The 13,654-nt window shown below is 42.5% G+C and overlaps 1 protein-coding gene across 1 annotated transcript in view; it reads left to right on the forward strand.

Annotated features, from left to right (window-relative positions):
* Positions 1-13,654, forward strand: part of chd7 (chromodomain helicase DNA binding protein 7) — a 71,819-nt gene that overhangs the window by 21,751 nt on the left and 36,414 nt on the right. The window contains 1 exon segment of the mRNA XM_030160250.1: positions 4,807-5,279. Within this exon segment, the coding sequence (XP_030016110.1) occupies positions 4,807-5,279 (473 nt within the window).

Here is a 13,654-nt window from a genome sequence, read left to right on the forward strand (position 1 = left end):
GTGTGGGGAAATGGATTTTTGCAGCTGTTTGTTTCCTGTGAGCTGCATATCCTGACACACATGCACACACACATGAACCTTTGCGCGCACACACAGAGGCGCCACCAGCATAATCTCTCCACCCTCTTGCTCCCACATCTCCCCCTTCTCAGTAGAGGAAACCTCCCTTCCTGTCTCTCCCTCCTCCCGTCTCCTCTCTTTCCGCTCTCTGCCTGCCTGCCTGTCTGTCTGTCTTTCTGTCTGTCTGCATCTTACTGTTTGTCTTAACCATTTCAGGGGTTCATCTCTTAGTGGTTGTGTAGCCGGATGTATACAGAGACATTTTAAAAACAGAGAAGGAAGGAAAAAAAGCTTGGGGGTGATTAGGAGATTGGGGGAGGGGGAAACCACTAAGGGGACAGAAGTGGGAAAACAAGCAAAGATCTCAAGAGAGGGAGTCTGGGATCTGTAGCAGAGGAGACAAGAAGAAGAAGGGGAGGGTTGATGGGAAGAGGTTAGCCGTCTCAATGGCAACCTCCATGCTTGTGCATGAGCGTGCTCAGTCTCCGCCGCTTGCGTCACGTGCCCTCAGCTTCCATTAGCTTGTTTTGTTGCTCAAAGCCCCCTTTCTCCACTGACCCATTCACACACAATAGCAGCCCTGTGGCCACACACACACACACACACACACACAAATACACAGATCCAGTCCCACTTTTCTCCTCCGTTCTCACTCGCACAACTCCCTTCTCCTCACTTACTACTCCCCCACCTCCACCCCTGTGCTGCTGCGTTTTGTGGTTGACATTTCAGCCGTCACACTTAATTTATCCAGCACTCCTGACCTAGATGCCAGGTTGACTGGTGAGCCCGGCTCCTCGCCTGGGCGCACTGACTGCATGCGCCGTCCTGACTCTAGCTCCAGGCCCGGCAGCCCCTGTCATTACACACACACACACACACACACATGTCGACAGTGTGGCTTGGGATAGTGTGGTCTGGAACGGGATGGCAAACGTGCCTGGGGAAATAGGATAGCCTAGCCAGTGGAGTACTCGGTACAGGGTGTGTGTGTGTGTGTGTGTGGCCATAGCAAGGGAGTTGTTTCTTTGCCTCATGATGCACTTGTTAGAAAGAGACAAACACACCACGCTGGTCAGTCAGTCATGATGACTGTATGTCTGGTACTCTAAGCTCCATCTGTTCACTAAGCATGGTTATTACACATGCACGCACACACGCATGCCTTCGTCAGCAGCTCAAGGTCACAGCTCCGGCAGAGTGCTGTGCTGTGACCTTTATTCTACATCACACACGCACACACACACTGTGTTGCGTGCCGCACTTTAGTTGACATATAGCATGGCTGTCTCGCCCCTCCCCCACTCATGTGTGCTGTCAGTGAGCTACTATACCATACAGCCCTCAGTGGCTCTGCAGCTTGGAGGAAATGCTTCAATTGACTCCGTGTAGTTTTCACAGATTGCAGTAAATGAAAACTCACAACTTTACAGCAGTTTCTTTCAGGTGTTTCATCCAAATTGCACTTGCAGACATAAAAGCATGTTTCAGAAATGTCTGTAAGCAAATTAAATTGCATATTGCAAAAAATCTGAAGGGAATATGTATCATGTGAATTCTTAAATAATGAATACAGTGTTTGAAATTGAGAATTTCATTGTCTGTTCAATATCACAGAATTATATTGCATTACTCAAGTCTGTTAGTATTTTCTCAGACCTTCATATTCAAAATTTATGCAACCAGTTTTCCCTCGTTTCTCTTTCTTGTAAAGTTCAGGTTTAGACCTTTAGAGCTAACGATATGCAAACATGGTAGAGGTGGACATCAGTGAGAAATGCAGCACCCCTTCTTGAAAATGAAGTGAAAATCACCCATGGAGAGGCACAGCAGCTTCAGTTTGGATGCGTCCTTGTTCTGAAAGATGGTGCACTTCATAATCCTTTGAGGACAGATAATAGGAGCACTAGTGTGGGCAACTTGCCAAGCTAGTCAGTAAACTGATTCATCTTGGTTTTGGTGGTTGAGTGATTTTTATTGGAAACCCCACCTCGTCCAAAGAGCTGAGCCATGCAAGTGCCGCTGCTGCATTGAACAGAGAGGAGGCACTTCCTCCTTTAGATACTTTAGATGACTCTTTGATGTTTGATCATTGAGGGATGAGATGATCACATTTGCCATCACGTTGTGCAGCTGAAGAATATATGAGAAATCTCTATTATGTGAGATCTTTGAACACTGGCATTTCTTTCTGCATAAAGACTTTTCAATTAAGAAATTGGTATTAAATTTATCCTATTAATAGAACAGTTAAGTTTAAGTATACTTTGCTTCTTAATGTCTTTAATGTATTTATGGATCACTTCACAGAGGAGGCAAAAGAAAGCCAATAACAAAGCAATAGGAGACATGGATGGAATGTTGGTTAATGTGGGAAAAATTGTGCCCAACGCCTGCGGTGGCATTTATTTCACAGTAGATAGACACTATGACTACATGTTTCCAAAAGTATTTAGTTTAGGAAAACATCTTTCAATTCTTTATTTGAACAGAATGTTTTTATTTGCATTAGTACTTACTAATTTACCTAGATACCTTAGAGGTGAACTCAAGTTTGCCAAAAAGCAATGATACAGCAAAGTGCACAAAGGATTTCATATAAGGGAGGAAGTCCATCTGACATGATCAAGCTTTTACTGGCAACTTGGTAATGAGTGATTTTTAAACTTCTGGATGGCAAGATGAAGGATATTGACTTTCTTTAGATAACATTGCTACTGTAACACGCCAAGTGAGGGGAGGCATATAGCAGCCGTCTGTTGAGAATTGGAGAAGGATGGAGGGATGGATGGATGGACAGAGCAAGGGGAGAAACAACAGGATTTCCTTTCACTCCATCCTTGGGGAGTGTTAAGTGTTTCTGCCTGCTGCATTTAACCCTTCATTTCTGTCTCCTAGCTTTTCCTCCCTCCTGCAGCTTCCTCGCCCCTCTTCACCCCCACTTTCCTTCATTTTTTTTCCTTATTCGTAATGTCACTTCTTTTGTTATTCCAACCTGTTTCTGAGTGGATGGGTGGCGTGTCTGATGTGACCGATGATATTTTCCATTCTTGACGGAGAGCTGGATTTAAACCAGTATAACTCAACACACCAGCAAGCTAAATCCACCCTGCAGAACACCAGACCTGACGCAGGACTCGAGGGTTTGTGTGTGCGTGATTGTTTGTGTATACACTGTGTGTGTCTCCATTGTCATTCGTGTGATTGATTATCTAGGAAGCTTGGCAGGAGGACAGATTTATCTCTTGGCACTGCATCCCCCCATCTCTCTCTCTCGCTCTCTATCTTTGACTGTCTCTCTGTCATTCCCTCCATCTCTCTCTCTCCCTCAACCATCTCCCTCTCTCCCCCCATTTGTGTCTAAATGGCTCAGTTTACGTGTGTGTCAGCAGGTGTTTGTGTGCATGCGTGACCTTGCAGTAGTTTGGTGTGAAGTGCGCGTGTGCACATTAGCATTCTCCTGATGGTAGTGGACTTCAGTGATAGCACCCTAACTCTGTCCTCCTCCACGTGAACACCAAAGCTTTGCTAAATGTGTGTACATACCGGAGCTGCTGCCGTGGCATTTTGCTGTAAACTTGCTGATGCTCACACACACCTCATTGACACACTTTGCCACACAGAAGTGCACACATGTGTTACATATGCACATACACACACTCTCAAAGGCATACTCTTTCCCGCTCTCGTATGACACACACACATACTCCCTCGCTGCGCCTTTTTGAAGTATGGAGATAATTTATTCGTGTCATGATGCCTGATTTCCCATCTGCTACTGGGACCCTGAGCAGCTGGAGAGAGAGAAAGAGGGAGAGAAGGAGGGATGGGAGAGAGGGAGAGGGAAGAGAGGCAGCTGGAGAGCCTCCCAACAGCTGGTAACCAGTTTCCTGTCACAGAAAGCTTACTTGAGAGCAATGAGGAGGAGGAGGGGAGCAGGAGAAGGAGAAAGGAGAACAGCTTTAGTGTGCAGGAGAGCAAAGGAGGAGGAAAAATGAGGTGTCAGCCAGTTTGTTTACGAAGGTTAGCCTGCTCAAGGGGGCAGGAAACTGTATCAACGGGGAGTCGAGGAGAGGAGGTGGTGGCCATGTGCATGGAAGGATGGGTAGATGGAACCCCATCTCTTCTCCCCTCTGCTCTGTTGTCTGGCATCACTGGCAAATGCATCCTCCAGCCTGCAGCAGACATTTCAGTGTTGACTGACAGGCTGGCAGCAGAACCAGTGGCATATTAGTAGACAACTTTAATAGCAAATGTGTTCGGACTGATTCAGATTTGACATGGTTTGGTATATTTGTTATTTAAAAAAAAAAAAAAAGATACCCTGCAGCTAATTATTTTTACCATAGTATCATCTGTGTGTGGTTTTCACTGTTCATTAGATTTGATTTTGAAGGGGTACTTTACCAGTTGGCAGTGCCATACAGAAAGGTCTACAACCTTTGCTATGTAAAATACGATGTCAGGCTAGTACATCTATAGTCAATCACATTATGATTAACTATCTTGCATCCCTCTGCTCTCTAAAGTCAAACATACAGATCGAGTGTGACAGATAACCTAAGTCTTTGTGGTTATTTGATAACGGCTGAAATACAATTTGTGTAGGTGCAACTATCAACTGACTATGGGAAGTACATTGTTAGATTTTTGTTTTTGCCACTTGCCTGCTTCCGCAAGATGTGATTTAAAGTTTCAAAATAACTCAACTCTCTTTCTTTCTCTTTGCCACCTCCTTATCCCCAGCATTCCCCCACAGACCCGTCAGGCGATGCCTCAGTGATGGTTCCTGACAGGCCGACAGTCTGCACTGGTGCCTCCGGTCAGCCTATCAGCACAGAGCAGCCCAGCGACCAGGAGACCAAGCCAAAAAAGAAGAAAAAGAAGAAAGCAAAAGTAGTAGATGGAGAGGAAGAGGAGGGAGGAAAGAAAATAGGAGAGGAAGACATAAAGTCAGAATTTCCCCGAATAGGAAGTGACGCAGGAGAACAGGTTACTGGCACAGGAATTGTAGAGGGAAGTTTGCCGCCAGTGGAGGAAAAGAAAAAGCGGAAAAAGAAACCAAAGGAGAAGGCAGAGGGCACGGAGCCCAAAGAGCCCAAGACCCCGAAGACGCCCAAAGCGCCCAAAACACCCAAGACCCCCAAAGAGCCTAAGGAGCCCAAGGAGAAAAAACCCAAGAACTCCACACCCAAATCTAAGACCCCCAAGAAAACCAGGTAAGAACCAGTGTTTGTTTCTGTGGATTTGAATGCTTTCCAAGCTACTCTGTACTACCTTCTTGAATGAGTAAATCCCAAATCACCTTGTAGCAGTACTTGATTTGATACCCATACAACTTCAAATACAATGTGCCTCACCAACCACTAAATGGAAGTGTGAAATTTTCAGTTCCATATACATGTGCAGCCCAGGCAGTAACCAGTGGATTCAAGTGGATTATAAACCACTGACAAATGTTAAATGAAAGCATTGTAGTAGAGATGCCTACTTTCAAATATCCATTACAAATCTCAAATGTAGCTTCTAACAATTAACACTGCACAACTCTCAAAGCCCTTAGTAACTGCTGAGGAGACTATATGTTGACACACACATCACCCACATGATAAACCAGGGGAAACCGAAGAGGTCACAACCCTTGAGCTGTGAAACACCCACCTGCCACTGAATGTGTGTGTGATCACAGGGCTTAGTGAAGCGAACAGCTCGAGCTGCAACACACCAGGATATTAAGACTGATCACTCTTCCTCTATAGATGCTCTTCAGTAGAGCTTGTCAGCTCATGCAGATCACAACAAAAGTCGCCTTTGATTTGGTCATATTTTTTATCAAAAATCACTGTTTTCTTTTCCATGTGTGCTTGGTACTCACCTTTGAAATACTATTGGCCTTCACAACCAAGAGACAACTTTTCAGTGTGTTGACTACAATGACTGCTCTGTGACTCTCTGGCACTCCGTTCTTCATCTCCTTAATGGATGATTATTCAGTTTGGTTTTTATTCCTTATTTGCAGTCAACAATGCTTTTGATAAGATCAGAGCTGATTTTCCTACTCTGCTTGTGGCACTCAATTCCACAATTGTCCACAATTTTAATTGCTTCCTCTGTTACTTCCTCAACCAACTGAATCTGTAGGTCTTTACCTGTACCGTTAATCAAATGAAAGTGAGTGCGCGCAGTGGTTGCAGACCATTTTCAGTGGTTGATTAATACACATTTGAAGCTTTAGTGAGTATTTTGGTTCAGTAGAACCATGTATGTTGAATTTAGTGTTTGGACAATGATGGAAGAATACAGTAGATATGTATGAGATTGTAGATTATTGTAACAAAAATGTATCCTGCCTTCATCTCATTCATTTTTAATACTAATGATTTATTCCTGTTTAAATTATTCAGATGTATTCATATGAAATGTATAATTATGACAGGAGTGTTGAGTGTGAAGTATCAATCCACTTAAAGTTTCTTCTTTAAGTTTTTGTAAAAGTTCTTGCCAAGTGATATCTTTGTAGAGGTTGGTGTTTGTCTTTGGTGAAACATTCTGGTGCCATTCATGATGTATTAAGTAGTTTATACAAGTGTGTTGTGGAAATTTGAAGCCATCTCTGAAATATTTTGCATTCAACAGTTACTCTTGAACAATATTTATGTACACTGAGATGCCAGAATGGATTGTTGTTTTGATTTTTTTTTTTTTTTTTTTTTTTTTTTTTTTGAGGTTGAACTTCTTATGCTAAATCTATATCACAATTAAACTATGAATTGGTACAACATATTGTCACATGTCTAATAACCCAACTTTAGGGGATCTTTAAGCTTTCTTTAGAGGTAGACTGAAGGTTTACCACTTATCAGTGTTTACAATATCAGCTTTGGTTCCCTTTGCTTACATAGTTTTATCGCTCTCTTGTCTTCCTTTCACTCTTCCTCTCTGGCCTCATCACTTCTCCTTTTTAGTGTTTACTAGCAACACTTGTCTCCATCTTGTTGCCCTTGCTTGATGAGTGCACTCTGCTGGTGGGGAAGCTTTCTCACTTTGTCCCCCTCAGTCTGTCAGATCAGAGACAGGCGGAGAGGCAGAGGGTTGAGTGTTGGTGTGTGTGTGAGAGAGTCAGAGGTGCTTTCATTGTGAAGGTGGAAACTTGATCGGACTGTGGAATGTGTCAGGACGGCCCCCATGTCTCTCTCTCCCTCTGTCTCTCCTCTCTCTCTCCCTCTCCTCTCGCCTCCTTTTATCCTGAGGAAGAGGGAGGGCCAGAGCAGCAGGCAGGGGTCAGCGCTGGGGGAGGTGTGTGTGCGCGTATGCATGCACTGGCCACTGGAAAAGAGACAGGGGGCGGGGAATTGGGGGGACCTAGAGTGAGGGTGAGGGGGCAGGCGTTTTGTGCGTGTGCATGTGTTGGGGGAGGGGTCGTTTGTAATCTTTGTGGCAGAAAATGGCGTCTAATGATAATGAAGGCCATGCTGCTGACCACTCCACAGCCACAACTCTGTGTGTGAGAGGGCAGAGGAAATGTGGGGGTGGGGGAGTTCATTTTCAGCCCCTCATGCAAGTGTGTGTGTTGGTAAACTAGCTCTTATCTGTTGTCAGGCTTTCCTCCATCTTGAGTAGCGGCCTGGAGCTCCCAGGTTAATTTAGCATAATAATGGCTGCCGGCCATTCACTGCTACTCTAAAATGGTGGACTGGTGCAATCACCGAACTATCTTCTCTTTTATTCTTTCTCCTCCTTTCCCCTCCCTCTAATTCCACCTCTTCCTGCTGAAGTGAAGTGTATCCTTTCATCTTTCCTCCCCACTCCCCTCTTCCTTTCTGTGTCTTTCTAACAGAGGAGGTGTGTTTGAGTTGAAGTAGTTCTTGTTATCTCTTTGAACTGTGACTTTTTACTAGTTTTAAAAATTTTAGAGAAAAAAATTCTCCCCCTGGGTGGAGAAAACCCCTGCGTCCACCAACAAATAAGTTCTTTGCATTTTGGGGGATTTGTACAGGATTTCCATGAGTGGGTGGAGAAATGAGTCTTAAAGCTCAAAGGTTTTTCATGTGGTCCATAGTATGTGACAGTATGTTCTCTCTGAGCTCAGTCTATTTGCATCTCTGTATGAACAAATAAACCACCACAGAGCAGACTGAAGCTTTTGTTTCATTGGTCTAACCAATATGTTGCATTGCTAACTCTTGGGACCTTACTGTTTACTTACAGGCTTATAGCCCTGTCACCACATGTCTTAGCTAGGTATACCATGTATTTGTTGTTAGTGGCATTGTGCATTTTTCAGGACCATTTGAAGTAGCTGAGTATATTTGTCCTGTATGCCTGTAGTTTTATAATGTAGGGAAAAGCACTAACCTGCAAAATGAAGCCACTACTGAACTGTCTTGGTGCAATATCACCAATGGCTACTAGATGTTGTCTCCAAAGTTCTAACAGAAGTTTACTGTTACATAATAATACAACAGTGCCAGCCCTGTTGCCTTCGTTGGGTAAAATTATCATTTTAGTATTGCATTATTTTTGTATATTATGCAGTTGGCATTACTGTTCTCACACATCTCTATATGTTTTAATATTTAATAGACACCTGAATTTATTTCTGCAATGTTTAGCATATTGCATATTACACATTACCTAACATGTATATAGGCCATTAACTATTTGTGCTTTTATCATTTTATGCAGCTAGCAAGGTATAAGCTCAAAAATATATATTTTTTGTATTTTTTGTCCGGTACACTTTATTAAGTAGCGCTATTTATTGGCTCTGACCTCTGGATAGAGATGTAACAATCAGAGATTTTGGTGCTACAATTATTGTCAGAAATAATTATGGTTTCATGATTACTACGATTATTTTGCACCAATTCATTTCACAATATTGCCAATTAGGGGTGCAATGGTACGCCCCTCACGGTTCAGTACGAGCATGAGCATGTATGGCTCTTTTGGCATTTTCAAATGACATTTCCGGACAACTTGGGTTTATATTAGAGTTTAGCAAGATGATTGACTTATGGAATTCTACTGTCATTGGTTGGAGCCGGATGCGGAGCCCAGCTAGAGCTGGATGTGGAGCCCGTCCAAGCATTACGCAACAGAACCTAGCTCAAGCTGGATGCGGAGCACAGCCCTTCTACTTCAAACTACTCTTCCCTAGTAAAACCTCCTCTGTCGTCGCCATGTTTGTTATTATTGACTTTCTTCTTCTCAAAAAGCCTTACTCTTCTTTGTGGTATTTGGCCAGTATGGTAATTAAGAGTGGCGCCCTCTGGTGGATTGATGGAGAATTGCTTATTCCAATGTACATGACACATAGAGATATGAAGGCAGTGACACATGACAACATTAAAAATGGATGAACCTATTTAGGTATGTAAAGCAAATATAAATGAGCTTTAAGGCTCTCCATCAGCTCTGTTACGTTTTGGCACACAGCCGGGCTCTGCGTTTGAACCGTACCATCCTGTGAACCGTGACTCAAGAATCGCAATACGTACTGAACTGTGGATAAACTGTGCCGTTGCGTCCCTAGTACTTAGTAGGGCTGTCACTTTTTATTTGAACTAAGAACATTTGTTCGAGCATGAGGTGAAAAGTTCAAATTCCAACTGTAATTAATTACCTGTTCAAATGTCGGCTGTAGTCTCTACAGGTGTATCAGGCTATTTTATGCAGTTTGCCTTGTGATCAAACAGGGCATGTTTACTGCATCAATTCACAAGTTAACCCTCCCGAAGCTTGTGTGATAGTCTGAAGTGCGGGAGAAGAATGGCTACTCTACGCAAGCTATGCAGCCAGGTTGTTGTGAATGGGTTGCGCAATGGTAGCCTGAAGCTGCGTAGATAACGGTAACGAATGCAGACTCTATGGAAACGAAAGAAAGCTTGCCCGGAAAATATATTTCCCCTCAAGACAATTCAGAAATGTGTCCGCCCTCCACAGCAAACCTTCACTGGGCAAAATTCGCTGTGGACTTCGTGTCTGAACATAAAAGCGAATAGAGACAGATGGTCAGCTTGTTCCTTCTCTGCCATTTTCACTTGTGGAATGTTGAATGTAGCATTTGTGTAACGTTGCTTTCATTCTGTGTGGTAAGCGCATATTGGCGTGTCTTTGGTTCTGCTCTTGATCTACTGCACTTTATGAGAAGGTTTTTGGCAGCCTTGATGATTAATTAACTGTGACATTTAAAATCATGATTAATCGTAACACCATGACATTGTTACAACCCTACCTCTGGAACACATATACCTCATAGTGCATATACAAATGCATATGGTGTTTGCCTTAGTATTGTAAACACTGTAACATAACTTGAATAGGTGTCTATTAACTGAAATATACAAAAAAAAAAAAAAATTATAATCACAGGTACCTGTAGAAGTTAAGCACGTCCAGATGACTTTAAGAGCCCTAGTCAAATCACACACAGGGAAAACGGTGATGAGGAATGTGACACTTGTTAATTTCATCTAGCTGAAGGGAGACAACTGTCATTTATGCGAAATAACTGATAAAGCAATAGTAATAATTGTAACAGGCCTAGGGATCAGTTTCCACAGCTGTAAAGTCCCTGATCTCCTTATCTGGGAAGTCCTGGTCCAGAAAAGATCAGACCACAGGCCACAACTCCAGTTTTCCAGGTGCCTCCAATGCAAACCAGTCATTGACATCAACTTTTACTACATCTGTCTTTTAATACAGGCTGCATTTTCAATGTACAGCAAATATGTGAAGCCAAAGTGAATATGATTGAAGCTTCTGTCAAAACTTGATTGCATGCCATTAAATTGAAACACTTCGACTTGTATTTTGTTATACCATCAACATATTTTGCTATTTCACAGCAATGTTTGAGCATGGTTTTTATATTTGGATGAATATGCACCAACATGTCATGCTGCATTAACTACCAGCAGTTATTTGCAATTTATAGTCTTGGTGCATGTGCAGAAAATAAGGTTGATTACTGTCGATACTACACAAGTTCTGAATTGAACAAATTTGGTAAAGTCTTCATCTGTATGGAACCTATTTTATGTTTTCCTTACGTGTTTATTCTTCAACAACAGACTCTTAGGACTGTGTACTAATTTGGATGTTCAGTCAGTTTTGGAAGAGCGAATCACCTTTGATATGAAGACTGTTTAGTGCAGGCTGGCTGCTTTTTTTTTTTTTTTTTTTTTTGTTGGTCCTGTAAATGTCAGGTGTTCTCAGTGGTTGCGGCTGCAGGCAGGTGTGTGTGCGCACAATACACAGAGAATCAGGCGCTTTACTTGTCCAGTCAGCTCACTCCTCTCCTTTGACCTTGCTTTCTCTTCATCCGCTTTCCCCCTCTCTTTCTATCTCTCTTTCTCTCTCTCGCTCTCTCCCTCTCTCCCCCTGTCTCTTTCTCTCTCTCTCTCTGTGTCTACCTCTCTGTGAGGAAGTACATCTATAAATAACCCAGCTCTGTTGCCACACCCTTCCTTCGATGTGTGTGCGTAAGGGTGATTTGTTTGCAGTACACACAAAGAAGTCAGACATGCATGTACTTACTTTGCTTTGTGTGTGTCTGCTGACTTGTGTGCAAATGAAGCACTTTCTGAACACACAGAGGGTGTGAGAGTGTGTGCATTGCCTTCTGGCCATTGGTGCTTTTATTGTTGCCACGGGGTGTGTGTGTTCATGTGTATGGGGGTTCAGTAGTATGACTCATCACGGCAGCAGGTGTCCCTTACACCCCACCCTTCCCCTCTTCCTCTTCACTTCTTCTCTTTTCCCTCCCCTTTTGAACTCCCCCTGCTCTGCTTCCTGTCTTTCCTTTATCACTCCTTTCCTCAGTCTGAAAAGAGCATACACAGAGAGACAGCACTCCACAGCTGGCCGGCATGTGTGAATGCCAGCCTAGAAGCCCAGGAGTCTAGTGCATACTGAATGACATACACTGAGGAGGAGAGGGAGGAGCCTCTGTTTACACCTGGCCAGGACTAGCTTCATATGGAGACATCTGTGATTACTGGCATGTCAGATTCTCATTATCAAATTACTTGTGTTTTTTTTTTTTTTTTTAGCAGTTTGGTGTCAGAAACCACTTCTTACTTTCTGCCCACTTGTTGTAAATGTGGTTCTGAGCATCTTGTACAAAGGGATATTTTTGTCAATAAGTAAAGGAAATGACTTGCTTAGTGTCAGTTTATCACACATTAGGGCTAAACGATGATTTGCCCAAAAATTCCAGTTACCTTTGTTAGTTTTGCAATTCGCGATTTTAGTAGGATGTTAATTTCAGTTTTGTTTTTTTTTTAAACTTATTTTGTTGTGGTCTGTACCAAACTTTGTAGGATGAGGCATCACTGTAGTACTGCAGTGTTTTATTTTTTTCATATTTTGCCTTTATGGATCCATTTCTGTTCCTGCCATTTGGTTATTGCATTTGATAGTATTTCAATTGATTGTTCATTTCCATTTCAAAACAGACAACAAGCACTTGTCAAAAATATCAAACCAAGATATTTCTTAGATTGGTTAATGTCTTGGCTGCAAAACAGTAAGCTGTTAAGCAGATGTAGCTGCTTACCACATCTTATGGCTTTCTGTGGTTTAAATCATTAACCTAATGTATGTAGATAGTTTTGAGGAATTCAGACTAAGAAGTCTCTCAACCTTTCTTGTAAAGGTTGCGTGCCCAGCCAGTCAGAAATGAAGCCAAAAATGTTTTAACTACAAAATGGCAAGCAGTAGGAGTCTGGACTCAGGATTAGAGGAGAGGCTGCGGGAAATGTGTAAGGACAGAGTGAGATAATCTTGAAGTTTAAGAGTTGAAGTTTCTATGCACAATTGTTTTTTGGCACAGCTGTGTAAAAATTCCCTTATGTCATTGTTTTCAAGTGGTCTGACAGGAAATGAGACTTCTGCCCTAAGTTTTTACAGGTTGTAGAAGATCTACAATCTAGCTCAGACACCCATGATGTTTTGGCCTCACTTTTCCATAGTGACATGAAACACTGTCACCTGTTTTTGTCTTTTGGACACAGATGAGTGGGCTTAAGAAGAAACGTGTGCATTTTAAAATTGTGGTATTTCTTCCCCTGAATATCTTTCACTTGCAGCTAGTTGGACCCATTGACAGGAAGTCAAAACTCTACAAATGATGAGCATCATGAACTCATCTGCTCTGGAGCTGATTGGTTTGTTAAAAATTGGTTCTTCCATGATAAGTCTTAGCAGTGAGGATGCTAACAAATGATGCTGTGACTTTAAAAAAAATGATAATAATGAATGAAGAGGACTTTAGCACCAACTTGTGAACAGTGTACCTCCTTGTCAGAAGCCCTTACATAGCTCTAGTTTCTAATTTTCCAAAGTTTGATGCTGCCACTCACCTTTCTCCTTGGCTACCACTGCCTGCTTAAATTCATCAGGTTCCCTTATGTGATGAGGTTTATTGTTGAAGCATCCAGTATCTGTGGCATGTTTCAAAACCTTGGTGGATATTTCAGGCTGCCAGTCTTAAGTTGGATTTAGTGCAGTTTTGCTCTGTGTTGTCTTGTTCCAAGCCAAAGCTGACTCAGGATTTTATTTCTAGACCACAGCTATAAGGATATCAGTC

The sequence above is a fragment of the Sphaeramia orbicularis genome, chromosome 17, assembly GCF_902148855.1.
Source record: "Sphaeramia orbicularis chromosome 17, fSphaOr1.1, whole genome shotgun sequence".
NCBI lineage: Eukaryota > Metazoa > Chordata > Actinopteri > Kurtiformes > Apogonidae > Sphaeramia > Sphaeramia orbicularis.